At 34.5% G+C, this 26,395-nt stretch overlaps 6 protein-coding genes across 9 annotated transcripts; 3 read left to right on the top strand and 3 right to left on the bottom strand.

The window, feature by feature from the left end:
* The first annotated feature begins 104 nt into the window (after window positions 1–104).
* Window positions 105–3,795, top strand: LOC132708636 (uncharacterized). Of its 2 annotated transcripts, XM_060681084.1 has the most exons (6): window positions 105–690; window positions 2,512–2,692; window positions 2,770–3,048; window positions 3,106–3,183; window positions 3,238–3,530; window positions 3,582–3,795. In XM_060681084.1, exons 1-6 carry the CDS (start codon window positions 680–682, stop codon window positions 3,769–3,771), a joined length of 1,032 nt encoding a protein of 343 aa, XP_060537067.1. In that variant the 5' UTR covers window positions 105–679; the 3' UTR covers window positions 3,772–3,795. The 2 variants fall into 2 exon arrangements, with proteins under 2 accessions (XP_060537067.1, XP_060537068.1); XM_060681085.1 differs by lacking the exon at window positions 3,106–3,183.
* On the bottom strand, window positions 3,702–11,501 carry LOC132708635 (tyrosine-protein phosphatase 69D). The gene is made up of 9 exons (XM_060681083.1): window positions 11,240–11,501; window positions 11,010–11,181; window positions 7,433–9,070; window positions 7,136–7,380; window positions 6,841–7,081; window positions 5,925–6,786; window positions 5,234–5,869; window positions 4,950–5,183; window positions 3,702–4,892 (listed from the first exon to the last, which is right to left on the bottom strand). Exons 1-9 carry the CDS (start codon window positions 11,316–11,318, stop codon window positions 4,824–4,826), a joined length of 4,176 nt encoding a protein of 1,391 aa, XP_060537066.1. The 5' UTR covers window positions 11,319–11,501; the 3' UTR covers window positions 3,702–4,823.
* Window positions 11,502–12,045: 544 nt separating this feature from the next.
* LOC132708688 (SWI/SNF complex subunit SMARCC2) lies at window positions 12,046–17,821 on the bottom strand. Of its 2 annotated transcripts, none has more exons than XM_060681183.1 (6): window positions 17,298–17,821; window positions 17,081–17,200; window positions 16,908–17,021; window positions 15,385–16,852; window positions 13,340–14,216; window positions 12,046–12,589 (listed from the first exon to the last, which is right to left on the bottom strand). In XM_060681183.1, the coding sequence occupies exons 1-6, from the start codon at window positions 17,412–17,414 to the stop codon at window positions 12,580–12,582; spliced, it is 2,706 nt and encodes a 901-aa protein (XP_060537166.1). In that variant the 5' UTR covers window positions 17,415–17,821; the 3' UTR covers window positions 12,046–12,579. The 2 variants fall into 2 exon arrangements, with proteins under 2 accessions (XP_060537166.1, XP_060537165.1); XM_060681182.1 differs by having other exon boundaries at window positions 12,046–13,213; window positions 17,298–17,819.
* Window positions 17,822–18,515: 694 nt separating this feature from the next.
* LOC132708690 (very-long-chain 3-oxoacyl-CoA reductase) lies at window positions 18,516–20,291 on the top strand. Its single transcript, XM_060681187.1, has 2 exons — window positions 18,516–18,833; window positions 19,502–20,291. The coding sequence occupies exons 1-2, from the start codon at window positions 18,668–18,670 to the stop codon at window positions 20,284–20,286; spliced, it is 951 nt and encodes a 316-aa protein (XP_060537170.1). The 5' UTR covers window positions 18,516–18,667; the 3' UTR covers window positions 20,287–20,291.
* A 54-nt stretch (window positions 20,292–20,345) lies between these two features.
* On the bottom strand, window positions 20,346–22,256 carry LOC132708689 (glutaryl-CoA dehydrogenase, mitochondrial). 2 transcript variants are annotated; one of them, XM_060681185.1, is made up of 8 exons: window positions 22,102–22,256; window positions 21,987–22,016; window positions 21,722–21,856; window positions 21,447–21,680; window positions 21,259–21,388; window positions 20,746–21,198; window positions 20,527–20,687; window positions 20,346–20,473 (listed from the first exon to the last, which is right to left on the bottom strand). In XM_060681185.1, exons 1-8 carry the CDS (start codon window positions 22,169–22,171, stop codon window positions 20,412–20,414), a joined length of 1,275 nt encoding a protein of 424 aa, XP_060537168.1. In that variant the 5' UTR covers window positions 22,172–22,256; the 3' UTR covers window positions 20,346–20,411. The 2 variants fall into 2 exon arrangements, with proteins under 2 accessions (XP_060537168.1, XP_060537169.1); XM_060681186.1 differs by having other exon boundaries at window positions 21,447–21,670; window positions 21,987–22,121.
* Window positions 22,257–22,497: 241 nt separating this feature from the next.
* LOC132708737 (signal recognition particle subunit SRP72) lies at window positions 22,498–25,043 on the top strand. The gene is made up of 9 exons (XM_060681285.1): window positions 22,498–22,657; window positions 22,708–22,825; window positions 22,883–23,141; window positions 23,196–23,389; window positions 23,449–24,085; window positions 24,140–24,298; window positions 24,354–24,499; window positions 24,554–24,769; window positions 24,827–25,043. The coding sequence occupies exons 1-9, from the start codon at window positions 22,549–22,551 to the stop codon at window positions 24,954–24,956; spliced, it is 1,968 nt and encodes a 655-aa protein (XP_060537268.1). The 5' UTR covers window positions 22,498–22,548; the 3' UTR covers window positions 24,957–25,043.
* Window positions 25,044–26,395: the final 1,352 nt, after the last annotated feature.

The raw sequence follows: 26,395 nt of genomic DNA, 5'->3' as shown, positions 1-26,395 counted from the left end.
ATATCTGACGTCAAAGCCCAACTAATGAAGGGCTTGCGAAAAGTGGCGCGCTGAAAGGAAATGAGGGAAAGGAGAGAGAAATTCCTCCACAGAAAATAGCAAAAAAGAGCAGTAGGTACCAATATAAAATATTTAAGTCCTGGACAAAATTTAATGCGTGTCCTCAGACACATAATCTTTAAATTTGGGTTCCAAAAATGAAATAAAAAGAACTACGTGGGCGGGTCAAATTTTTAATCCAGGTCAAAACTGCGTCTGGTTCTTCAACCTGTTTCTGTTTGTATCCAAATTATTGGGATTCCTTTATCGATTTTACTTTAACGATCTCCTCAATTTAATTCAAATAATTTTATTAAAAAATAACAAAATATAGTTAAATCATAACGAATCGATCAATAATATAAAAATAAGCCACCTTACTTAAAGCGTGTAGCCGAGATTTGTGGCAAAGTTGTCCAGCAAGATGCGACGTTTTCTTTTTTTCTGGCAGTGTGTTATTATACGGTACCATATATACCTGCTGGTTCTTATTTTGCCGCAATTTTACAGTCAGTTTACCAACGGCGCTGACAGTGGATCGTTTGGGTTCCATTTGGTTCTCGCAAAACCAGTCCTGCCCTTCTTGCATATGAGTTCGGGTAAAATAAGAAATGCGCGGTAGTTGGTCATACGTCGCAAAATGAATGCAGGGTGAGTATTTTTTTTATTATCCGAAAATTATTTGGTGACATTATTTAGAGCGGAATCGTTAAAAAATAGTTAAAAATTGCAAAAACCGGTCGACAATGTAAAACGTTATTAGGGCACATGGCGACGAAATTCAGTACGCACGTACTTAAGTATAACATTTTTTAAACGTATACCGGGTGTATGTTGGGTTACTTTTTTTTTATTATTTTATCGCTGAGTTGAGTGTTTTATGAATGCTTCTGCGATTATTTAAAAATTTAAATAAACGCAAATTTTTAATCTTAATTTTTGAATTATTCGAAATAGTATTTATTACAGTATAATAATACTAAAAATGTCATAATATATTAATAATAATAGAATATTTAAAATATGGACAGCCAGAAAATATAAACTGACCAAAACTAAATTTGACACTGATAAATACATAGTAAAAAATTCTCCCCCTACAAAAACTAATATCAAAAAATTTATACCATGGCAAACCTCAACTAATTTAATTATTGATATTCCGAAAAAAATGACCCATCGATCGTTGGTGCGAAATACCAAAATTACAACAAAGCTCACCTAGGGAAATCTTTTAGGAATTTACGATTTCTGCAACTTCCATCCGAATTACCAATATTTAAATCATCGAAGTCAATGGTGCAAATTTTGTAAACCAATTTTTACTATTTGTTCATTAAAAAAACAAGCGAGAACGGGCAATGTACTATCCAATTAAAAAAATTGATAGCACTTCCGTTTAAGAAAAAATTTGAGGTGAAAGAATAAAACTATCAGAAAAATGCGCTACGAACACTGATAATAAAAAATAGGGCTGCTGGTGATTCGTGGAACATATTATTTATTATTATATGTATTATAAACTTATTATTTATAACATTACATGAATAATTTCAAAACGGCCGAGATTCCTCAACTGAAAATTTGCCACTGTAACAACTGATAGGGTAACTAGGCCAAATTTTCGAACATATCCACTATATATAGATCGGTCTCCTGATGTATGTTTATACCACGCTTTAATAAGCCCGTAAATATGTATAATTTGACATGTTATAACGGTATCGAATGTGGGTTTAAAAGAAAGAATGAAAAAAATAACGACGAGCTGCAATAGACGTCTTTCAACAATCTCCCGCCCTTCTTAGGACACGCATACGACTAAACTAGCGAAAAAAAAGCGAATCTGAAATTTTAGGCCTTTTGTTTTAATATTTCTCAATAGTTAATAATTAATGAAATGCAATTTCATGGATTCTCATGCAACTGTTTTATTAATTTATGTTATATTATCACTCGATTACTTTAATATTTATTTCAATGAACACGATAGATTAACTGAAGAAAAGACGATGTTTTAACTATGAAAATTCTATTTATGTATACAATTTCAATTATAATTTCTGGTTTCTTATATGAATTAATAAAATAACTTGAAATTGAAGCTAGTTTTGTACATTTGTTTGTTTATAATTAACGACAACAAATATTGTGTGACGACCCAATATTCCTAATGTATTCGCGAATTTAAACACACACATTATACACAAATAGAACGTGAAAATAAAACAGTACAAAACGTAGAGAGAATTGAATATTAATTCAGCAAAAAATTCCGTCCATTACAACTAAGCGTATGCTGGTCATAATGTCGCGTTAATAACAGAGGAATCGTGCGTGCCTTATTGTCTCAGTTATAATTTACCTGTTATTGAAAATGGATAATGACGCTCTTTATCTTTCACGCATCATGTTAAAAGTAATATTGAATTTACAAGTGTGACGAATTGACTATTATCAATATTTCAATAGGGTTTTACAAAGGATTCAACTGGTTTTACTTCTGACATCCTTTAGTCATTGCCACGAATCGACTCAATATCTCCAAAGCGCGGTCAGGAGTTTAAGAAATTTACGCAACATTCAAACACTTAGGAGAGCTGACGTTGCTGCCGTCAAAGCATCAGCACAAACTACTAACAGACGCAATCAGGTTGGTATGTGAAAGGAACTCGAAGCAAAATGCAATCCCAGTTCCAATGAAGGATGATAACAAATTTTTGTTTTTAGTACGGAGATGAGGTTCCACCCTTAACCCTTACCAAGGGCGAGTTAACTTCATTATACGAGACAGCAATGGCGAATGGCCACTCGGTTAAGTTAGATACGGGTGAAAATGGATATATCCACGCCGCTGTTCACCATTTAGACGAAGCCGGACACGAAACTCAACATGTTCCCTATGGCACTGATGATCATGACGATTCCGCCGGTTATTATTACTATTACTACCCCATCAAAAGTTTTCTAGACAAATTCACTTCGTCATACAACAATGATGCCAAACAGGTAACTATGGTATCAAATTTTCACCTTATTCTAAATAAATCCTAATACGTTTCATAGAACCATTATTATAAACCCACAAAACCGGATCAAAAAGAACATGCCCTTCCATACCAGTATCACTCGCATACGCATCAGGTATATCACAAGATGATGATAAATATGAATGACGCAAAGGGACTTCTTTTGCAGCATAACATCGCGATAAAAACAGAAACCGAAAAGCCTGTGAAAAAAATGGAGCCGTTGTTCATGGCAATTTCCGGATTTATTGGAATGGCGGTGATGCTGGTGATAACAATGGTGGTATTTCCAAAGCTGGGAATCAACCCGAAGATAGTAAACAGCACGAAAAAAAAGGAAAAACTCGAAGACTTCGCTAGACTGGCTTTGGACGCCATTGAAGGTCACTGTGCCGAAAGATTTGCTTGTGAACTGACGAAAACTGCTAGAACGTTCCACGTCGATGAAAATCGATTTTACAAGTAAAAACACGTAAGGGATAAGACGGTTTTGACATTTTTGAAAGTTTTTAGGCTGCTAAGACGTATGGCCCCAGGGACATTCGGCAGGTATTTGAATAATGCAGCTAAATATTCCAGCAAGCATTTGCAATGTACTGCGATTCCATGTACAAAGAAAAAGCCCAACCCAAATAATAACAAAAAAAATGTTAACCAGAAGAAAAAGGGAAACAACAACAATAATAAACAGACTAGACTTTAGTACCCCCACCAAAGCCATTAATCCAGAATATAATTTATTAACTTATTTATTTAAAATAAAACGATTTTTGTTTATTTTGTCGGTTTTTATATTATGAGACGAATGTTAGCAAAACAAACTAAAAATGAAAAACTGTATAAATAAATATTTCTTAATGCAAAAGTCGCATATACAATACAGTCTTAATTTTGATCAAATCTAAATAAGAACTTATATACACATAACAAACATATAGGATGACATACACGATAATCAAATATGTTTTTACAAAGTACATTTAAGCAACAAAGCACTACTAGGACAAGCATTTAAAAATTTGTCATTATTCGAATTTTCATCCATATTTGCAAATATTAAAATCGTCGAAACTATTGTGCATTGTACAAAAATCAGTCAATGGTTAGAAATTCCTATTAATTCGTGCTACGAGTATACAAAAATGGATGAAATTTTTAAAAGTAACTTTCCGAATTATATCAGTAAAAAATATAAAAATTTTATTATTGTGCAAAATTTACTGTTTAGGACTGGATTCGCCCGAATTCATAAAAAAATTTCGTCAAAAAATGAAAATTTAAAAACAAAAATGTGCCACTTCAAAGAGCTAACAATGTAATTGGCTTATAAAAAAAACAATTGTGGAGTTACTATAGTTAATATGACAATAATATCATTCCTCGAGAAAATAAACAACCCTATATTACATTGTGAATACATTGAAAAATTACAGTCAAATGCATTCTTTCAGATCACAAAAAGTTAATAATAATGACGATCATGATTATTTATTTTAAAAATGCTGTAAAACTCAAAAGAAAATTTGTTGAGCAAAACGTCGCCTGTCAATGAAATTAGACTGTTAGATTGACCCCTACGGAGTGCTTTGGTTTTCAAAACCATTACCATGGTTTCTACTAGATTATTTTAAACTATTTTAAAAAATTATGTGATATAAAAGTACAGTACATATAAAAATACCCAAACATTCTTTTTATCCATCAAAATGTTTTTTTTTTTGGAATGAATTACACCTTGTATGGCACAACCTCAATTTATGACTCGCAAAGACCATGTAACTCGGCGTAGTTTACTATAGCCCTATGAAGAAACTCATATTGTGCCTGAAATGAGCGTTGTATGTGGAAAATGCGAAAGAACATTACAAATAATATACTTACATATGAGTTAATTAGAGCCTGCCTTTGTGACCTTAACTTACGAGTTACTGTGAAAACATCGACCCTTCTTTCAGTTCGAAGTTGCTGAACTAATATGCTAAGCCCAACGAACATTGAACTCCTATCTGAACCCATATTACAATGTACCACCATTGAAGGCGTACATCCAGTTTTTATTATAGCTGTCTGGGAGAAATCCACTAACTCTATCAACCCGCGAGTGACCTCAGGTACCTTAAATATCATTTTTCAATTTTTTTCAAAAATTCTGTATCACGACTTACTTCGCCATCAACGGTCGGCCAACCGTGATACTGCAGATGAGTCACTTTGTGCTCTTCTCCGTCCCTACCCTTAACAAAGAACTCTCTCCGCGTGTAATAAGGGCAAGTTTCGGCTTGCACATATCTAACCATGATATGATCAAACGTAGCTTCGCAGCCCTCTTCAGGCCAATATCTAGCACACTTTGCTTCACCCAGTTCAGAGAGCATCACAATAACGCTAATTCCTTGCTCAGAAATCATCCTCCAGAAATCGTTGATGGTACATTCCATTGGGTCTTGGCTGATAATAAAAGATTCGCTATTATCATAGCCTTCGATGAATGATGCGTTTATATAAGTGGAATGTTCCTTCCCAGATAATGGCGTTAATATAACTCTATTTCTGTCATAGGGTATGACACAATCAGATCTATTTTTCTCTTTGTTTTCGTCTCCACTCGCAACTGAACACGATTTTCTATCTTCAAAAGCATTAACGATGTTTTCAAATTCTTCCTCTAATTTAGACCTATTTTTGTCTTTATCACATAACCGTAATCTGTCCACAGTGGTTTTTAAATCGGTAGCACTTATTTCTGTGTCTCCATATTGAGCCACTTCCATCAACGCTCTATATATGAATATATATTGTTTCTGGAAGGCAGAACATTGTACACAACATCCAAAAAAGGATTTTCAAAAAACTTACCAAAGACTGGACTAAGAAATTTCTTTGGTGACGCAAATCGCAGATAGTATTAAATATTGAGACCTGACCTTCTTCCCTCAGCTGTTGCAACAGACAGTCCAAAGCTACTAAGGTACCAGTTCTACCAACTCCAGCGCTGCAATGTACTAGTATGCAACCCTTTTCAATAGAATAGGCTTCGTTTACTCGTTTAATAAATTTGATTATCCCATTTGGGTGTTCTGGGGCCATAAAGTCTTTCCACACCAAATAGTGGTATTGAATAATACGCCTTTCTTCCATTTCCTTGCCATTGCCAATGCGCGTTATTTTTAAATCTCTAACGATATAGTCGGAATATCTGGTTTCTTGCAAATGTGCAACCGTTATCTTTCCAAATATCTTTTCGCCATCCATCTTGTCGGGCCAATATTTTGCGCACTTGGTCTTGCTGTATTCTTCTAAATTGGTCAGCATAAGAATCATTTCTAAATGCTGTTCCCAAATCATTCTCCAGAATTCGTTAACAGATGTATCCATTGGACCTTGTGCGCATATGAATTTTTTTCTTTCCTTGTAGCCCAAAACGTAATTAGCATTGATATAATCTGAACCGGCAATGCTATCAACTTGGGAGAGCTTTACTCGAGTTTGATCATACGCCTTTATATCAGGGTAACGATTTTTGTAAATATTTTCTTTACTGTCAGAGGCTCTAGTGGTTCTATCAGAGAACCTGTCAGGTAATAGTTCAAATTCTTGTTGAAACCCATAATCTGAATCACGATGATGCTCAATATAGGCAGAGACTAGTTCTGATTTACTAATAGGGGTCATATCCGGAGGATTTAAAGAAACTAACCTTTGGCGCCCTCTTAAATTTCTAAAAATATAATCAATGAAACAGAGCAAAGCTACATGATAATCTTAGGGATACCTTAAGGAGGTTCTAAAAGTGATCATCTCCAAAGGTTGGGCATGAGCCTGTTTTGTGTAACGGTGCAAAATACACAATACACCAAAAAGTACTAAAATAATAACCATGAGCCCACAAAGTATCTGAAATATGAGACTAAGAGTTTCTGCTGGAGGTGCTGCGAGCACCTCCGGACCGGGATTTATCATATCCAGGTAACTGCTATACCCTACTAAGTACTTTGGATTACCAGTGCCATGAACTATAAAGAATTAAGTTACTACTATTGTATCCAAGCTGTATTTGGGCAACGTACCGATTATTTCAACAAAACCAGTATAATTACTATTTATATCCAGCTTTCCATCGCAAGGAGGTAATGGATCACTCAGTACGTCATTCCTCCGAACCCTATTTGATATGCTACCAGCTGTTTTATTAAAAGGTTTCTCTCTTCGAGGGGTATTATAAGGACGCAACCCTATACATTTGTCACAATCTGTACTGGAGATATTGAAAACCTGTTCGTCCCCCAAGAAAATATCTGAATGAAATGTTTCACTAAAAAACGAGATGCGATGTCGACGCCGACAGTCTATCGTTCGGAACTTACCTAGTAAACATCTCAGCTACATAAGCTCCACCTGTAGGAGTCCTATGAGCTTCTTGATACGACATAATAGTTAAATCTTCAGGAACCGGCAAATCCGAAAGTTTTTGCTGAGCCACCATTCGCACCAAATATATTCTAAAGCAACATATAGGTCCGTTCCTTTCTGAGATTCTTGGTAGGAATAGCTTAATGATTTGATGTTCCTTTACTTTTTCCCAGTGAATTCCAGCTATTTTTTGTTTGTCAGGTAAATTAGGCGGCATTGTGCAAGACAAAACAACAGGCTGACCGTTTTTCCTGAGTCTGGTAACAGCAGAAATTTTAACTGTGTAGTTGGTGTTAGCAGATAAGTTATAAAAGCGACTGTACAATGATGTTTCTCTAGTACTCGTGACTTTGGAGCCCAGTGTCGTGTTTTGTAAAATACCGTGTTCATTTTTAAAAACAGCATGTCCTTGTAAATGAACGTTGTAAGATTGTACACTTCCATGAGGTTGGATGGGTGGTCCCCAAGAGACCAATACAAAATTTGTGTGACTTATGTTGTCAAATCTGCAGTCTATAGATGTGTTTGAAGGGGGACCAGAAATACCATCCATTGTGGTACCATTAACAATCTCCGACCACGGTCCACATTCCCGACTGTAATCGCTACAAGCAGCTACTTGGAAGCTGTAAGTTGTTGCGGAATTCAGTTCGGAAAACATATATAAGTATTCCTTTGCCGGCTGTATAGCTTCCAGTTTTTGTGAAGTGTTATAAGATCGAAGGATTAAATTGTAGTAATGAATATGGTCTCTGAATTTTTCAGGGGGCATGGTCCACTTAATTGTTATCGAACTGGATGTCACTCCAGTCACAGTTACTACTGGTATGAAAATCGGTTCTTCGTCCAGCATTTTAATCAAATTGCTAGTCGAGTAGTGACTCTCTCCTTGTGGATTCTTAGCACTGATTCTCACTGTGTATGAAGTGTCATTTTTCTCAACATTTAGCACCAAATAATTTTGACTACTATTTATATCTGATCGGTAATATAACCATTCCGTATCATCGGCTGACTTATACTGTATTATGTATTTTAATTCTTCTGGACTATTACCGTCATTCACAGTCCAGTTTAAGAAAATTTTATTTGTTCCTATTGGTTTAACGACATCGATAGTGACTTGAGGTTTATCTAGCACCAAAATTGCAGAAGAAGCGTTTGCAATAGTCGTTATAGTTCCCGCAATGCATGTATACGTCCCATTGTCTTTTTTGGTTACTTCTACGTTTAATGTAGAATTACAAAATGTCGAATTGATTGCTGATGTATTCCAAGAATCTGATTTTAATGCATTGCCATCTTTAAACCAGTTCACAAACTCAATGGGATATCCTTCTATTACACAGCTTAATTTTACAGTGTTGTGAATTTTAGTGTATACAGGCTGCGAAATTTTTACTATACGAACAGGCAACGTAATATTTAAGTTAATTTGAGATAAGTCTAGTTCGCTTTTGTTTGTATTCGCTGCGTGACATACATATTTACCCACATGGTTAAAATTGATATTCAAAATGTGCAATATAGAGAATTCAAATTTATTGCCGGATTCTTTATTTATATTTTCACTTTCCATTTCCAATTTAAATCTAAAATTCAGAAAAACGCGACAATAAAACAATCGGAAACCTAAAATCAAGTTAACTTTAATTATCCACAAACTTCTATAATTATATCTAGAATACTCTATTTAGTAAATTAAAATCTCAACGTTTCTACGGGAATGCAATGTGCCACGGTTTATGATGCACGGCAGAAAGAAACCGAAAAGTACCATTTACACTCGTAAATAAGTTAAGAAATATAGAGCAAAAATTCACATGGCAAAGACAACATCAAATTTTCAAATTACGATACACCGACATACAAGGCTTTCCAGAGATTATATTAACATGTACCTACAGAATTTTCTATTACCAAATATAACAAGCACGACTCCCAGATCAGACATGGAAAATATATCAAAATAAATAAGAACTAAAAGTTCAGATTTTCACGAAATTATATATTATGACATGACAATTGTTTCGACAACACCGTGTCTTTATTAATTATCTTTATCTTCAGTCAAGCTCTGAAGAAGCGAACAGGTTAATTTGCAAAACGTTAGCAAGTTCGACTCAACAAAAACCGACGCAGGAGGAATCCAGAAGTTTTATAAGAAGTAATTTCTATGAATTTTGAATATTTCTTCGTTTCTGCACATTGGCACCATGCATTTACTACTAGTTTTGTCCGGTAAACCACGCAAAGAATAATACGTAAAAGAGTTAAAATGCTACGCAACTTGTTTCACAGTTTGACATCTGATATTTGTCCGCTTTCTGTTTTTAACGAAAGATGGTGTGTTGGGGCATTTGAAAATGTTTGTTTTCATTTGATATTTTTTGAAAATTACTTTTAAAAAACAAGTAACTACGATACCTGTCTAATTGTCTACAATGTTATAGGCCATGCCTTCCAGGACTCTTGTTTTCAGGGAAGTCTATGCAAGTTTTTTTTTCAATGATTAATTTCTTTAAAAAATTTGACAAGTTTAAAAAATAAAAAATAAGATTTATTAACTATCGAAATATGTAGCTAAATATAGAAAATCCATAAACTGCAACCAGTTACATATGTAACAGTCAATACTAATTGGGATATCTCTACACATTTGCTATCATAATTTGCCAAAAGGTAAATGGGGAAGGGCAGATATTTTGTGTAGGTGGTTTTTTAATTGTTCAATTAATCAAAACTACCCAAAACATATTAACTCCTTTTTTCCTTGGTATTTAAGCTACAGTATTTTTATAAAATATGGTGTATAAACACCACACACAATCTTTTTAGTTCCAAGGACAGCAGTCCCCGTGTGAAGGGTAAGTGTACAAGAAATGATATAGCAAACTAACTAACTAAATGAGTGTATCGATAAGTGCAAAAGAAAAAAGTCAAGAAGATAAATATTAAAAATATTGAAGACGAAAATAAGTAGAAGCCAACACTGTGCTTAGATAATTAGATAATCTAATGTTATCTATGAGAGTTACCCAAAATGATCTTGTATCTATTCAATCCTGTACCTATATCTACTCCATTTTCTACTAAATATAAATACTAGACAATGTCTCCAAATTAAAGAAAATCTTGTATGATTGCACAGAATCATAACTAGAATTGAACAATCCCTACTATCCAATACTATATACCCATTTTCCAAAATCCTTTTTCATGGTTATACAGAAATTTATGGTTTTATAATTATCTAAAATATTACATGCAAAACTGACGATAAAAAGCAGGCAACATAGAAATTTGGAGAATTTGCAATTTTATTTTTGTCACTGATACATTTAGGTACCCAAGCACAGTAAACCAACACAAGTAAAATTATGTTGTTTATCAATAACAACACAAAACAATCGCTAGAAACAGTGTCAAAATTATTAGCAGTTGAAAATTGTGTGCTTGCTACTTAAATTTGATGCAGAAATTCATGTACATTGAAGGTTATACATATCTACATGCAAAATTAAATCTTACCCTTCTTGTTCTGAGACATTTTTGTCGTTAAATGTCCACCACATGTTACCAGACATCCATTTAGTTTTGCAAATAATAGTAACATTCTCACCAAGTGGTAACTGGGAAGGAACTTCATATTTCAGCACTTCGATGGTCATGTTTAATTCTTTATCATCTTGAGGAGGTTCGTCTTAAAACACACAACAGATGAAACTCTCGTGACTATTGAATTTTTCTTGGAAACATACCTATCGGGTTGCCATCAGCAAAGCGATACAAAATTAAATAAGGAACTATTATTGCTAGATAATGGGCTTGGCATACCATGGTGCTTAAGTACTATTCTAGATTGCACCACAGCCCCACAATACTTAAATGTTAGGTGTTAAGCACTAAGATTTGTTAGAATTAGATAACAAGCAACTTCATTTCTTATGTACTATCATAATTTTCATTGAACATTTTTTCCAAAACAAATCGCCGACTACTTTGTTGTGGAAACCATATTGGATTACGTTTGCGAATTTTTTTAACAGAGGGCGGCACTAATCAAGTCGGCGATCGAATTTTTCGCGAGGAGTGGGGCGGGGGTTACCACTATAAATATATTATCCCTTTCATCTATTATATAATTGGTATATTAAATGTAAACTAAAATTTACTGCTTTATACACTATCTTCTTTTCGCATTTAGCAGATTTTAATTGTACCACCACTTGGAGACATTTAGAATTACTTCGAATTCGCATTTCCCAGTGTATTAAAAATCAATTCTGATCTCAGATGTTACTTTCTTCATTGGATACGGTTATTTTCGCATGACATTATATTCATAGCGTTTAGGAATTGCCCAAATGTTGGTTGGAGTTATTACATTTTGCAATAAATAATTTATACAGAAGGAAAGGATACCCTGCATAAATAAGGGGGGGACGTCTAGCATGTGTTATAATTGATATAAAAATTTAGGTTTATTGACAAACTGAAAATATGATGCAGGTCAGGCCTGACAACATAGAACACGTATGTGTAATAAAACGAAAAATTTCTCTTACCAAAAAATGTTTTATTAATCAAGTACCACAATGTTCCATAATAAAATTGAATTTGTACAATTATATTCCCAAAATTTCCCCAAATACATAGATGTAAAAAAATCACTCCCCAAATTAGTTGTCGCTATGTTACAGACTAAGACTAAGTCTAGATTTTAAATATAATGCATAAATGCCAAATTTATTTTCAATGAGTTTCCTCAATCTAAACGTAAAAAATTCAATGCCAAAATAATAAATTCGATATGGTATATACTAGGACTAAATGTAGACTTACAAAATACACGTCGCCTGTATGGCATATTCTGCTATTGTAGGAAAATATAAAAATGGTATGAAAAAAAGTAAACAATCGCTGCACCCACAACCTAATTCACGTACAAAATCGATAGCTTTTTATACCACTTATGCAGTCCCTTTGCATTTTAGGTTATCTCATAATTAAAAATTGGACATGTGTAAATAAGTGAAATGTTACTATCGCGTTATGGCTGCAATTAACCAACTAACCAAAAAAATGGGGACAAATTGGTCTACTTGCTCCTGAAAATAAAAAATAGATAAAAAAGTAATACAAATAAGCAAAATATTTCACTTAATAATTAATCATTCTGTCATAGGCAAACGAAATTGATAATTCTTGGATACCAAATATCCCACTTCTCTGCATTTTACCTAACCTTACCAAAAAAATCAGCACTGCTTGGGGTACCTACTATGGCGTTCTAAATTAAATATTAAACAATAACTTATTTACAAACCAAGATGTAAAAAAAATTAAAGAACAAATTGCTCCAGAAACTCAAAAATTTAAAATTAAATGTCAATAGTAGAATTTTCATTTGATAACCTGCATCACAATATTTTATATTGCAAATTACATGGAAATTTATATATGTAAAAAAGTGAAATTATATACTATGGCATGGTAAATTGGATATTGAATAATAACTTGCTAAGGATGGATAATGCAAAAAAGTAATCAAAAGAGAAAAGGGGTGAATAACTCAGATGTGATGGTGCGGTGGTGCTTGCGGTGACGCAACGGCAGACGCTTGCGGTGAAGGAGGTGTGGGTGTGGTGCTTGGGCCAGTATCGCTAGAAGGAGCGCTATGACCAGACATTGCAGGTTGTTGGGCCGGCCACTGCCCCTGCTCCGCCTGTAATCTGAAATGGAACTGGTTTTTCTCAAACTTTAATCCAATATACCATTTTATCCCAACACCAAATGTATAAGAGAATATAAAAAAAATACTAAAACACAATATTTTACTCAAACACATGGGGCTGTACCTTTGATGAGCTTGTTGTCGTGCTCTAAACTCTGCGGCCTTCAGTTGCTCTAAGTGAAATTGCTGACGTTCAGTTATCAGCTGCTGCCTTTGATACTCCAACCCTTCGCGCTCCCTCTCCATAGTAGTTTCTAATTCCTCAAAGTGACGTAATTTAATTTCGAGCTTCTTCATTTGTGTTTCGACCAACAGAGCAACGAGAGACTTGATCTTCCTTTCCTCCACTGCCGCGAGATGTTTAGCTTTAACCGCGGCTGCCGCCAAAGCAGCTGCAGCTGCGCTCTGCATTTCACTATCTTTGACAACTTTCTCCGATTTTACTTCACTGGTATCCATTTTCTCTTCCTTTTCAACTTCTGGTTCAGATTTTACCTTTTCTTTGTCCTCCTGCTCATCTCCATTACGTTTTGGCTCTTCAGTCGATTTCTCATCATCTTTCTCTTCCTTCTTAACCTTGTCTTCCTCTTCTTTTTCAGGAGCGGTACCTGCTATGCCCGTTAACGCTAAATTCGCAGCTGGATCGTATTTTCCTTCAGCGGATGATGCTTCTACGTTCTTTAAATGCGCATCCATTACAGCGGCAGGTACTTCGTCTTTAATACTAGCAAATTCATTCATTGCCGATTTGGCAGCCGCCGCTGCAACCCTTGGATCTACTATGGAAGCCAGAAATGCAACAGTAGACATGATTGGATTACCGGCTTTGCTGAAGGGAATTGGTTGATATGCCAGAGGACCCAAAGCACCACCAGCTTCTGGGTCTTCTAAGTAAGGATCTTCTATGGGCAATCTGAGAAAGTGAAGTATACATTCATCCTGTGTTCTTGACCCCACGTGTTCACAGACCTTATTCCAATCGTCCTTGTACATTTCTAAACCTAATAAAAAGAATCATGGTTTTAAACACATTACATAGACCAGAAACACTTTGTGATTAAACTTTGTGGCCTCTACCAATAGGAAACCAATGTGTCCAACGATACGAATACCTAAGGCTCCTTTTTAAAATTCAATCAATCTATATTAATAGACGATAATTAAATCCAAATAAAGGCCCATTAGAATCTATTTAGGATGTTTCTCAACACACTAAATATTTTACAGTAGGCGCATGACGCACCTGTATTTACAACCCCCTTCTAAAAATTAATTTAAAATGAATAAAAAAAACAAATAAAAAAAAATACGTCAAAAAAACAAAATAAAAAATATTTGAACGAAAATATCTCAATAAAAAAAATCACTTTAATACAACTTTAAACCAAAACATGGAACAGAATTTCAAATAACACACATAACGTACAAAAAGCGTCCTACGCAAACAGAACTGACCAAAACAATAATCTGTGGCTGAGAACCCACTTTTGGGTCAGGAAATACACAGGGTGCGATTTAGAAAAAAGGGAGCAATTTTTACTTTCTCCCTATCAGATCATCTGTACCCCTCTAACAATTGTCATTCAAAAAAATGTGTGAAAAATAACAGTTTAGAGAAATTAAAAAAATGTTTATTTACAAAAGTTTGATCAAAAAAGCAAACTACTAGACTATTATTAATTAAACTATAATTAAAATAGTTAACTTGAGATTCTTCTGAAGATAAAATTGGAAAGAATTTAACTCACAAATAAGTCAATGGAGTTAGAAGATTATTGTTTCTTTATTAACCCAAAGTGTTTGTATAAAAAATATACAATAACCAATTTTTTTTTTGGTAGTAAATTGATCCCAAGCACCAAAGAAAAAAAACAAAAAAGTGTATCAAAAGTGTATTTCAGTGGATATGATATAAGACATATAAGAGGTACCTGGTGTTAAACAATTTGCCAAAAGTGCCAAAGAAAGAAAAGAGGGTGTTGTAAAAACGGCGCAATTTAAAAATTATATTTATTGCATAAAATTCCAAAAATTGATAAAAAAACCTATAACTTTGTTCAGATTTTCCTGGCTATAAATTTCTTGACTCCGGGTTTTCCAAGATACTGGACACAGTGATTAATAAACCAATATAGACCCACCACGAAAGTGCTACCTAATATGTCGTACCTTCTAACAAAAGTAAGGTTTCCTGTTCTGTCCAATCCCTCGTCAAAGATGCAGCATTTTTGTTACGAAGCACTGCAGGTTTCTTTGAATACTGATCCAGCTTTAATCCAAATGTAGATAAAGGTTCTGCAGGTTCGAGTTTCTTGATATCTTGGGTTTTATCTAAGTCCAATAGTGTCTTTGCAGCACTTGGCTGAGGCGTTTTAGGTGGATTTACTGGTTGCAAACCTGAAGGGGTGTCAGACAGAATATGAAAATGGGATGTAGGAGGAGGACCCATGGCAGAAGGTCTTGAATCTGTATCAACTTGATAATTTATCAAACCCCATTGTTCCAAAAAGGCATGTACCCTCATTATGGCACACACATCTCCAGCTAAATTTCTACGGCAAGCTGTGCTTGTGATGTACTCAGTGGGGTTCAGACGATAGGTATCCACCATAAAATTTCGATAGGCCAGATAAATTTCTGGTGTTTTTGACTTATTCCTTCCATTAAAGAACTCTGGCATTGCTCGTTTTTCGATTTCATGAATTGAGTTGTAGTCAAACCATGCAGAGTAAGAAGGAATTATAATGTGATGTGTCTGCTCTGTAACATTATCTTCTTGCCCATCATCTTGGGTGTTACTATCACTGGTTTTACCAGTTTGGGAGTTTTCTTCAGCTTTATCTTCTGGTTCCTCCAATTCTGTGATGGAACCACCTTTGAGTGGCTGCAACTCATGATCTTTCTTTGTTGCAGGAGGTTGAGTTGGTGTAGCTGAAGGCACCTCAACAACATTTGGTTCTGGAGTTGGATCTTCCATATCCTTGGTCAAATCTTCACTTTCTTCTTCTTTACTAGATTTTTTACCAACAGCGGGACTTCTACCGCTTTTCCTTTTGCCTACTTTTGATGGTGGGGAAGGAGACCTTTTTCTTTTACTTTCCCTCTTCTTTTTATTCCTCTCTTCTGATGGATTCATCAAATCTTCAACTGACATTAACCTAGGATGTATTTTCTTACGTCCTGCTTCATCTACTTCATAGTCTTCTTCAGACATCCACTCATTATATTGATCAGTATCGAAAATCCAAGAGTGGGTCACACGCCAGGGACTTGAATGAGGGCTAGATGCATCAACTGACATTCCATCCAACCCAACAGATTCTAAATTAACCCATGTATCGAATGAATCCGGAAAATAATACCAATGCATCATTACCATTTTATCCCTTTTAATTACAGGCCTTCCATACTCTTCAACAGGGGCATCTACACTATTATAGAGTATATGAGTACAGTTATCCTCTGTCTCTACCACTTGACCATTTCGCCTCCTAACAATATCTTTAATTTTCTGGTAAATGGCTTTATCTATATTGGGCTGTATGTAAACAACAGGAGGTATATGCAATTTATTTTGTATAAGCACTTTTTCCATTGCTTGGAACATTTCTAAAACTTTATCCAGTTTAGAAGTATTCTGAAAAAAGTAAGAAACACTTTTCTAAATAATATAAATATATTTTATTTCCAACCTTTCCAGAGGGAAGTTCAAATCTCCTCCATCCATGTTCACTTTTGAACCTGTATGCAACAAGGAGCATTTGGCATAAACCACCACCAGGCTTGAAATCTAAAAAATACTTTACCTAAAATTGGTTTTGTTAGTTTATTGTCCAGAAATGGAAATACGTTATATAGTTCTTACAGGTATTCTAGTCATAGGTGGCTTTTGAGCTTTTTTCCCCAAAAAGTCCTCTTGAAATTGTAAAAACTGTACTGTTGTTGACGATATCGTCTTATTTGTTATTGGCTCATTTTGTAAATACTATAAATAAATCAATCATCAAATAAAATTATATTGAACAAAAAAGGCAGCACGAAAATCTACATTCAAACTTTAATGTGGGTTCAGTGAGTTTTACCTTTTTGGCGTTTTTTTGAAGCCACTGTTTCACTCCTTCTAATGCAGTTAGAGTCTCAGGAGATTCAAAATATTTTGTATTTGGACCACCGTCCATTTTTGGACCGATGGACATCATTTTTCCGGTTCAACAAAACACACTAAACACTTTTTCCGCATACGTTGAATAAGGCTGCGCACTCACACTTTCACCACCAACCACCCCGATATTTATTAATATTATAAATATGTGGACATTTTTATTTATTAATTCTCATTTTCTTACGTATATCTCGCGTTTGACAAAGCCATAGATGCATTTGTTTGCCATGATGCCAACGTTTGCTGAACATCACACAAAATAACTATACATATTTGATCCTTAGCTACCTATTTTTTTTGAACAATGCTTTTGTATTATATGAATTTAAAAAAAAAAATTCAAAACATTTCCAGCTAACAAAAACTAACCGTAACGTGGTGTAAATTACTAGGGCGGCTTTGACGGCAGTTTAACTTGGCAACCTTGAAATATTCTACGTTTTTGATGGAGGCGTGTCAGCGTCGTTGTATACAGGCAACCAGATATACAAGCTCAGGAATGAATTAATTTAATTCATTCTTTACTCTGAAATAATACCTTAAATAAAATAAACGAAAATTACAAAAGTATTTAAAAAAAAACGGTACATGTTCTCCCGCAAACCATTGAATCAGTTTGCGTAACACCGAAAAACGAAGAAATGTCGATGGGTTACCGCAAATTGGAAAGTTCCTCCTTATTACTGCAGCACTTGCATTAATAAAGTCAAATTGGATTTACAGTGTGTAAAAATTAAATCGAAGGCAGATATTTCAATTAATTTATTAGAAAATGGAGTGCTGCAATGAGAATAACACTTCTTTTCATTTTACATTTATTTACGAAAAAAATATTAAATTCAATGAGAAATTTCATTTGCAAAAAACGTAAAAAAAACAGATCGAAAATCCTGGAGTATGTTAAATGAAATTTCAAAATATCAGTCTTGATTGATTGATTGATTTCATGTTAAAGCCAAATAAAACGTTACAATATTTAAATAAACAGTGAGAAAATAATAATGATTTTCAAATTATAATGGGACACAATTTTTGCTTTGGGTACGTAATTTTTCGACCGCTCTGTATATAATAAAGGAAAGAAAGGGGTTGGGAGATTTGAGAAAGTTCCGCGATTGATTTCCCTACACATGCGCTTCGTCAAAACGGAATATGTTATTCAGCAGCGCAACACAGCAAACGCTTTCACTGTCGAGTAAAGCAAACTGTGTATTTTGCGATAAAGTATTGTTTTTTAACTTATTAGACTTTCGATTATACATGTGACTAAAGAGAAGCAAAATAAAAAAAATGACGGACGAGTCTTTAAATGTGATGGGCAAAATCGGAATTTTGTGCACGGTCGTAGTTGGGTTTCAAATTTTGAAATTTTTGTTGGAAGTTATTTATTATCATTTCCTTGCTCCGGCATTAAAAATCAACGCCGTTAACATCAAGAAAACTGGAAAATGGGCCGGTAAGTAAAAATAACTTTCAAAATCAATACATTGAAAAATATTTTAAAATCGCATTCAACTAACGACTGACACGGCAATTTTTGTATTTACAACGAAAAAATGCATTCATTCATTAATTCCTATGGGTATATTGTTTGAAATTTAAATTCGCTGACTGCGTTATTGCGTGGTTTAGTGAACTCGGTGTTTAACCCTATGACATGTTTTTCTTTGCTTCGTTCACCAAAAATCGAATGCTGCGATATTACATTTATTTTATATTTAGTCAAAAGTTTGTCAGTTCAAAATAGCAAGCGACGTGTGGTTTCGTTATCAAAAACAAATAATTACGCGATATTGTTATCTGCGACATGCGACGCGATATTGCTTTTGGTATATAATTGACGGGGTTAAAATGGCTAACCTAAATGTATTATTCATGTCGTCCAAAGTCAAAATTTTAAATTTTCTACGTTGTCGCAAGGACGACTCCCATTATTTCTTTAAAAATAATAAAAACATTTTCCTCGAACCTCTAAGAATAAGATTGTTCTAATTGCAATTACAGATTGCAAGGTTAAACTGAGACCCATTTAATCAATTTTATGCATAATCTATCGGTTTACCGTTAATCGCGTGGATTTGAAAGGGATTTGACGCCGCAGTAATTGTATTTCTTTCGTTTTAGTTGTCACTGGTGCAACGGACGGCATCGGCAAAGCGTTCGCCCAAATACTAGCCCAAGAAGGGTTAAACGTCGTCTTAATTAGCAGAACGCAGGTCAAACTAGACGAAGTGGCTGATCTAATCGCGAAAAAATATAACGTCGAGACTAGAACGGTTGCGGTGGATTTCACTAAAACCGACGAGATTTACCACGTCATAGACAAACAAATCCACGATCTGGATATTGGTGTTCTTGTAAATAACGTCGGAATGAGTTATCCCTACCCGGAATATTTCTTAGACTTAAAAAATCGAGATGAAGTTTACGAAAATATTATCCGTTGCAACGTATTATCGGTAACAAACATGTGCAAAATTGTAATGCCGGGAATGACCGAGAGAAGACGTGGAGTCGTCATTAATATCGCTTCAACTGCTGCGTTGATACCGAGTCCTCTCTTAACCGTCTACGGCGCATCGAAATCTTACGTGGAAAAATTATCAGCCGATTTATCAACCGAATACTCCAAATACGGCATCACAGTGCAATGTCTACTTCCTGGTTACGTCGCAACCAATATGTCCAAGATAAAGTCTTCTACGTGGATGGCACCGTCCCCTATAAAATACGTCCAACACGCTCTTGCCACCTTGGGGATTAGAGAGAAAACCACGGGGTATTTTCCTCACACTTTACTCGTAGGCTTCGTTCGTTTTATAGATTCGTTGTCGCCCCATTTGTCGAGGTGGTTGATCGTAAGGACCATGACAAATATCCGAGCAAGAGCACTTAGAAGAATAAAATAGCGTTAAAGATTCATCGTTGTGTTGTTAAGTTTGCTGGTTGTCTATTGTTAATTGTTTTGTTTGAAATCCGGTGATTGCTTTAGTAAAACATGCGTTCAAAAATTTGTCTTTATTTATGCAAGAGTTTAAAAAGCTGCCAGTCCTGTAATGGCTCGTCCCAGAATAAGTGCGTGGACATCGTGAGTTCCTAGAAGAAACAATTCGAATTAAACGAGCGACTTATAACACTTTTTCGTTTACCCTCGTAAGTGTTGACCGCTTCCAAATTCATTACGTGTCTAATAATATGATATTCATCTTGAATGCCATTACCACCCAACATATCCCTAGCCTTCCTTGCTATTTCTAACGCTTTCCCAGCGTTATTGCGTTTTAATAATGATATCATTTCAGGAGTGTGCCTTCAAAATAACGAAAGAATTATATTGATAACAAACCATTTGGTACTCCCGAACGTACAGATTTTTGTCTTTTAAACGTCCCACATGGAGACAAGCGGTCAGGCCTAAACTAATTTCCGTAACCATATCGGCCAATTTTTTTTGCATCAGTTGAGTGGCTGCCAACGGCCTGTTGAATTGTTTTCTATCCAAAGCGTATTGCCGAGCGACTGTTAGACAATCTTCGGCAGCACCCAAACAACCCCAAGCAATACCGTAACGAGCGTTGTTTAAACAACCGAACGCGCCTTTAATGCCGACGACATTCGGTAGTAAATGATCTTCTGGTATTTCGACGTGATCCATCAGAATTAAACCGGTAGTTGACGCTCTTAAAGAAAATTTTCCGTTTATTTTTGGGGTGCTTAAACCTTTACCGTGATCTTTTCGATTTATTATGAACCCCCGTATTTTAGAGTCATCACACTTAGCCCATACGATTAATATGTCCGCCACTGGAGAATTCGTAATCCTGAAAAGTGTCGCGGTGCATAAAAAATTCTTGAAGGTTGATTTGAAAAAAAATTTTTACCACATTTTGCTTCCGTTAAGAATGTAGGATTTACCGTTTACATTATATTTAGCCCTAGTTTCCATATTTGAGATGTCACTCCCATAATTAGGCTCGGTCAAGCCAAAACAGCCAATCAATTCACCCGAAGCTACCGAAATAAGCAGCAAATTAAATTACTCAACAAACGATTGAATGACGTAACCAACCCATGCGTGGTAAATATTGCTGTTTTTGTTCTTCACTCCCGTACATGTAAATAGCTCCCATCGCGAGGGATGATTGAACACTTAGAGCTGACCTATAGGCACTATCGACTCTCTCTACTTCTCTAGTAAGAAGACCGTAGGCTACATTGGAGACTCCGGCGCATCCGTATTCTTTAATGGTACAACCCAGCGCACCCATTTCACCGAATTCGTACATAATGTTTCTGTCAAACGCTAAATAATTCAATAAAAAATCGAATAGGTCCAAAACTTACTTTCGTTTCTGTTAGCTTCGATTATCCTTGGTTTTAATTTTTCCTGACAATAAGATCGGAATTGGTCCCGTATCGATTTTTCATCTTCGTGGAGTTGAGATTCGAGATTTAACGGATCTTCCCAGTTAAATAATGCTGGAAAAAATTTAATTACGGCCCTGCCTTTTCCAAAATGTATGTGTTTTTCTGACCCGTAACGTTGACGTCAAGGTCGCGTATTTGTTACTTTTTAACATAAAAATCAACTAAATTTAAAGATTCTCACCTTTTTGTGGAATTTCATTTGACAAAAATCCTGCAGAACTGTTTAGGAAAATTTCACAGTATCTAATTATGTCGCAAAAATTACACACATAAGATAGGTAAAATTCAAAGGATACTTCGTGTCCCTATGGTGAAGTGATTCACCAATTTTATAATTTTTTTCGTACGTACTGTGTTGAGTGCCATTTCATACAAAACAATGTGACGAGCTAATAAGCAAATATTGTTACTAAATAATGTTTTCTTAATAACCACTATCTAAAGAAAATTCCAGGGTGGTATTAAGAACTATTTAAGGGCAATATAAATTTTGAACTGCACTAAATTTGGATACTCGTAGGCGTTGTTTAATGTTTAAAATATTTTTAAAACCCTAATGTTAAAAAGCTGTAGTATTTTTGCTCAAAAAATCATTAAAATGAGAACTATTCGTAAATAACAAAATTGAGAGTTGTGAACATGTTAGTCCACCATGCTTACATCTAGCCTGTCATCTATGCACCTAACCATTAAGTGTCAAGTGCTTATGTGGACAATAATACACATTTGAAATTTATTAAATTATGGCAGAAAAAAATTCTAAGGATAAGACTATTGCAGCTCAGTATGCCGAATTGAACAAATTTGGCCAAAACGGAGAATATGAAAGGGCTTTAAAAGCTGCTAATAAAAGTAAGAAGTCCCTATACATATGTTCAGTTTATTTTAGGAATTACTTTTAGTTCTAGGAATAGCTCCCCATGAATTTCTGGCCTTTAATTCAAAAATTGTGTGTCTAATTCATTTATCAAAGTTTGAAGATGCCATTTCGCAAATAAATAAAAATCCAGAGTACTTGCAGTAAGATGTATATATGGTTTAGTCATTTCTCGCATCAAAAGTGTTCCTTTCTTTTAGGGACTTGATATTTGAGAAAGCATATTGTTATTATCGTATTAACAAGCATGAAGAAGCACTAAAAACCATAGAGAAAAGTGAGAAGGAGCTTGATTATCGCATTAAAGAATTAAAGGCTCAGATATTGTATCGCTTGGAGCACTTTAATGAATCGAATGCTATGTATCAAGATGTTGTTAAAAACACTGATGATGATTATGAAGAAGAAAGGTTAACAAATTTATATGCCACCATGGTTTATATGAGCCCCAATATAATTGTAATGTAATTCTGGCTTTAATTGTGATGTTTACTCTAGAATTGTGCCTTTTAGGAAGGATATCTTGATGAGGTTAAGGAAGTACCATATGAGCTTTGTTACAACAAGGCATGCATGCTTATCGCTTTGGAAAATTATAATGAAGCCGAAAAGACACTCAAACAGTGTGAAAAATTGTGCAGGGAGAAACTGGAAGAGGATGAAGATACGGTAGAAGAAGACATTGATATCGAGCTGGCATTAATAAGGTGAGATATATTTTTAATCTAAGATTGATGGAGGTGGTGACATTATATAAACATTTTAGAATTCAATTGGGGTTTGTTTATCATAAACAAGGGCGGTTTAAGGAAGCACAACAACTTTATACATCAAATTTAAAATTGAAGTTAGAAGATATTGCCTTGATGGCTGTAGCTAGTAATAATGTTGTTTGTCTTAACAAAGACCAGAACTTGTTTGATTCCAAGAAAAAAATGAAAGTTGCGCTCGCAGATGCATTACTTTACAAACTACCATCAATGCAACGTAGATATATAGCACTGAATAATGCAATATTAAACTATTATATAAATCATACAGAACAATGTGAAAAAGTGTGTAAGACCATTGAAACTACTTGGCCCGAGCTTTTAACCCCAGTAACTTTAATCAGGGCCATGAATTTAGTGAAAGCTGAGAAACTGAATGAAGCAATTAATTTGCTTAAACAATATAAGACTACTGAACCACATGAAAGGCTTTATTTGAATTTGTGTATAGCTCAATTGCATTTAACAAATGGAAATAAGTTGGATGCTTGTAAAGTTCTAGAAAATCTTGGGGATGATAGTTATAAGCCTGGTATTGTGGGTGCTCTAACTACGCTATATCTTGGGGTAGGAGATGAGGCGACAGCTTTAAAAATGTTTGAGAAAGCTGTCGAATTCTATAAAAAAAATAAGGTAACACATTGTTTAAATAAAATAGGTGGTTTAATAAAATGTTTTGTAATTTAGTTTAATGCGGCAGATTTATCTAGTCTGTGGCGACAGGCAGCTGATTTCCACATACGCAACGGACATCCCCAGGTTGCAGCTAACAGCCTGGAGGAACTTTTAGCCAGTAACCAAAATGATCAGAAAATAATTGCTCAATTGGTTTTGGCTTGTGCTCAGGTTAATCACAGAATTTATGGTTTGTTTCTCTATTAACTACAATTATTGGTTGCAGTTTGACAAATCAAGAGCTTTGAAACTTAGCAAGCAACTACCATCTGTCAAAGAACTCTCCAAGGATATTGATTTTGAGAATATTCAAATTTTAGCACCAGTCAACACCAAGAAAAGTCCAGCCGCTAGAAGTGATTCTTTACCATGGTATTGCAAAAGTTTTCAAAATTTTTAATGTTTTTGTTTTTTGACTTTTTTCAGCACACCAAAATCTGAAGAAACGCGTAAGAAAAACAGAAAGCACAAGAAAAGGAAAGGAAAGTTGCCCAAAAATTATGATTCCAGCGTTAAGCCTGATCCTGAACGTTGGTTACCTAAATATGAGAGAACCGGTTATAGAAAGAAGCAATACAGGCGAACCAAAGATGTAGTTATCAAAGGTTCTCAAGGGACTTCTTCTTTACAAGCGGAACAATAGTGAGTTACAATTTTTATTTCTTTTATCTGTAAAGTCTATTTATATTTTTTCTATAGCGATTTTTCAAAGTATGTGGATGACTCATCAGAGGGTCAAACAACAACTGTAGATCCTTCGCCTAGAGTCCAAAGTAAGGGTCAGCATCAGAAAAAAGGGCAACAAAAAAAGAAAAGCAGGCGGCGTTAAAGTTTATATTATTATATATTTTTTATATTGTGGAATTGACACTATTGATATACATTAGTTATTAATAAAGCAATTTTTTGTTGCATAGTTAGGTGAATTTATTTGTTATCCACGTCCATTTTTATTGAGAGCCCTTATTAAATCAGGGATAAGTAAAAAATAATCACTAGAAAAGAGAATTTTTAAAAAGCTAAATGTTTTTTGTATTTCACGTTTTTTTTTCATTAGTTCATGTGTCTGAAGAAACAATGAAAAAATAATCTGTGCTAAATACTAAAGGGCAACTGAATACAAAAATAATTATTAATTCATAAAACTCAACTATAGCTACCTGCTTGCATACATGTGTCATGCACACATGTTTTCTTCTAGTGTCGTATTTGGCTTATAGGTAGCGCTGATATGCCCAAATAAAAATCATTACGACCTCATTGACGAGTGAAATACATGTTTTTACATTTAAAAATCGATTTAATCAGTGGTGTAGCCATCGGAAAACGGGGTTGGAGGGCAGTTGTTTAATAGAGAATTATAAATTATACTACAACATCCAAAACGTTTACTAAAGAGGATTTTATTATGAAGTAAAAATAACGGTCGGCAGAAATTGTTCGAAAATTGAACATCATTTATCATTTTAATTTTATTTTATTTCAATAAACTAAGAGGGAATAAAACGATGAAGCAAAATGGCACATATTTATCACACCAAGAATTGTTTAAAATAGAACCATTAATTTATATTACTTTCAAAACTTAAATTTAAAATTGTTCAGCTGCGTCGAAAGTGACGTGGAAATTTAAAATTTTACATGGAACGCCCTGTATATTTTAGCATTTTTGATTTCTGCAACTTATTTCGCTAATTATGTAATTAAATTGCAGGAGGCAGTTTGTAGCGAACTAACTAAGTAAAGTAAACAAAAATGTCTATTTCACAAAGTTGAAAATACATTTCTAACATTAGTTTCAGTAGAAAAATAAATAAAACGGTTGTGTGGAATTTCTATTCAAACTAATATACCGGGTGTATTTAATTTTTAAAATTTGATCACTTTGCTTGGAAAACTGAACATTCGGTATATATCCAAGTTATAACAGTTCTTTAAAAAAAATAATTTTACCGCGTGTGTACTTTTATTTTTCAGCAAGAAAGTAAATGTTAACATATTTATCATAATTCGTATATTATGTCTTGCTAAAGAGAAGTAATTTCTCGGTTCCCTTTAAAGCTGTAACGTGTTTTAGAAAACAGCAAGTCACCGTGTTTGTTCATTAATTCTGTTCCGTTGCTAGGGTTGAAAATACATTAGACTCAAGAAATATTGAAAAAGCAAAATTCACGAATTGTTTTGCTAATTATTTATCGCTCATTTTACGTGTCAAAATTTTTCATATCCAACAAAAACAAAAACAAACGAGCCCTTTTATGAATATTT

The sequence above is a fragment of the Cylas formicarius genome, unplaced genomic scaffold (genome assembly GCF_029955315.1).
Source record: "Cylas formicarius isolate icCylForm1 unplaced genomic scaffold, icCylForm1.1 PGA_scaffold_12__32_contigs__length_19106922, whole genome shotgun sequence".
Classification (NCBI taxonomy): Eukaryota; Metazoa; Arthropoda; class Insecta; order Coleoptera; family Brentidae; genus Cylas; species Cylas formicarius.
Note: the sequence above shows the minus strand (reverse complement) of the source record. Positions and strands in the feature narration are given on the sequence as shown.

What these genes read in the sequence shown, in the direction of transcription:
- LOC132708636 (XM_060681084.1), top strand. An exon ending in ATCACTCGCATACGCATCAG is followed by an intron (nt 3,184 to 3,237) that starts GTATATCACAAG and finishes CTTCTTTTGCAG; the next exon opens with CATAACATCGCGATAAAAAC. An exon ending in GATGAAAATCGATTTTACAA is followed by an intron (nt 3,531 to 3,581) that starts GTAAAAACACGT and finishes GAAAGTTTTTAG; the next exon opens with GCTGCTAAGACGTATGGCCC.
- LOC132708635 (XM_060681083.1), bottom strand. Translation starts at nt 11,318, where the DNA reads ATGGTATGCCAAGCCCATTATCTAGCAATAATAGTTCCTTATTTAATT. An exon ending in GTAGCTGAGATGTTTACTAG is followed by an intron (nt 7,381 to 7,432) that starts GTAAGTTCCGAA and finishes CTCGTTTTTTAG; the next exon opens with TGAAACATTTCATTCAGATA. An exon ending in AGGCTCTAATTAACTCATAT is followed by an intron (nt 4,893 to 4,949) that starts GTAAGTATATTA and finishes CGCTCATTTCAG; the next exon opens with GCACAATATGAGTTTCTTCA.
- LOC132708688 (XM_060681182.1), bottom strand. Translation starts at nt 17,414, where the DNA reads ATGATGTCCATCGGTCCAAAAATGGACGGTGGTCCAAATACAAAATAT. An exon ending in TTGAACTTCCCTCTGGAAAG is followed by an intron (nt 16,853 to 16,907) that starts GTTGGAAATAAA and finishes TACTTTTTTCAG; the next exon opens with AATACTTCTAAACTGGATAA. An exon ending in AACCTTACTTTTGTTAGAAG is followed by an intron (nt 14,217 to 15,384) that starts GTACGACATATT and finishes TCTTTTTATTAG; the next exon opens with GTTTAGAAATGTACAAGGAC.
- LOC132708690 (XM_060681187.1), top strand. Translation starts at nt 18,668, where the DNA reads ATGACGGACGAGTCTTTAAATGTGATGGGCAAAATCGGAATTTTGTGC. An exon ending in GAAAACTGGAAAATGGGCCG is followed by an intron (nt 18,834 to 19,501) that starts GTAAGTAAAAAT and finishes CTTTCGTTTTAG; the next exon opens with TTGTCACTGGTGCAACGGAC.
- LOC132708689 (XM_060681185.1), bottom strand. Translation starts at nt 22,171, where the DNA reads ATGGCACTCAACACAGTACGTACGAAAAAAATTATAAAATTGGTGAAT. An exon ending in GCAATATTTACCACGCATGG is followed by an intron (nt 21,389 to 21,446) that starts GTTGGTTACGTC and finishes TTATTTCGGTAG; the next exon opens with CTTCGGGTGAATTGATTGGC. An exon ending in AGCGGTCAACACTTACGAGG is followed by an intron (nt 20,474 to 20,526) that starts GTAAACGAAAAA and finishes TGTTTCTTCTAG; the next exon opens with GAACTCACGATGTCCACGCA.
- LOC132708737 (XM_060681285.1), top strand. Translation starts at nt 22,549, where the DNA reads ATGGCAGAAAAAAATTCTAAGGATAAGACTATTGCAGCTCAGTATGCC. An exon ending in ATATGAGCCCCAATATAATT is followed by an intron (nt 23,142 to 23,195) that starts GTAATGTAATTC and finishes TGTGCCTTTTAG; the next exon opens with GAAGGATATCTTGATGAGGT. An exon ending in TCTTTACAAGCGGAACAATA is followed by an intron (nt 24,770 to 24,826) that starts GTGAGTTACAAT and finishes TTTTTTCTATAG; the next exon opens with CGATTTTTCAAAGTATGTGG.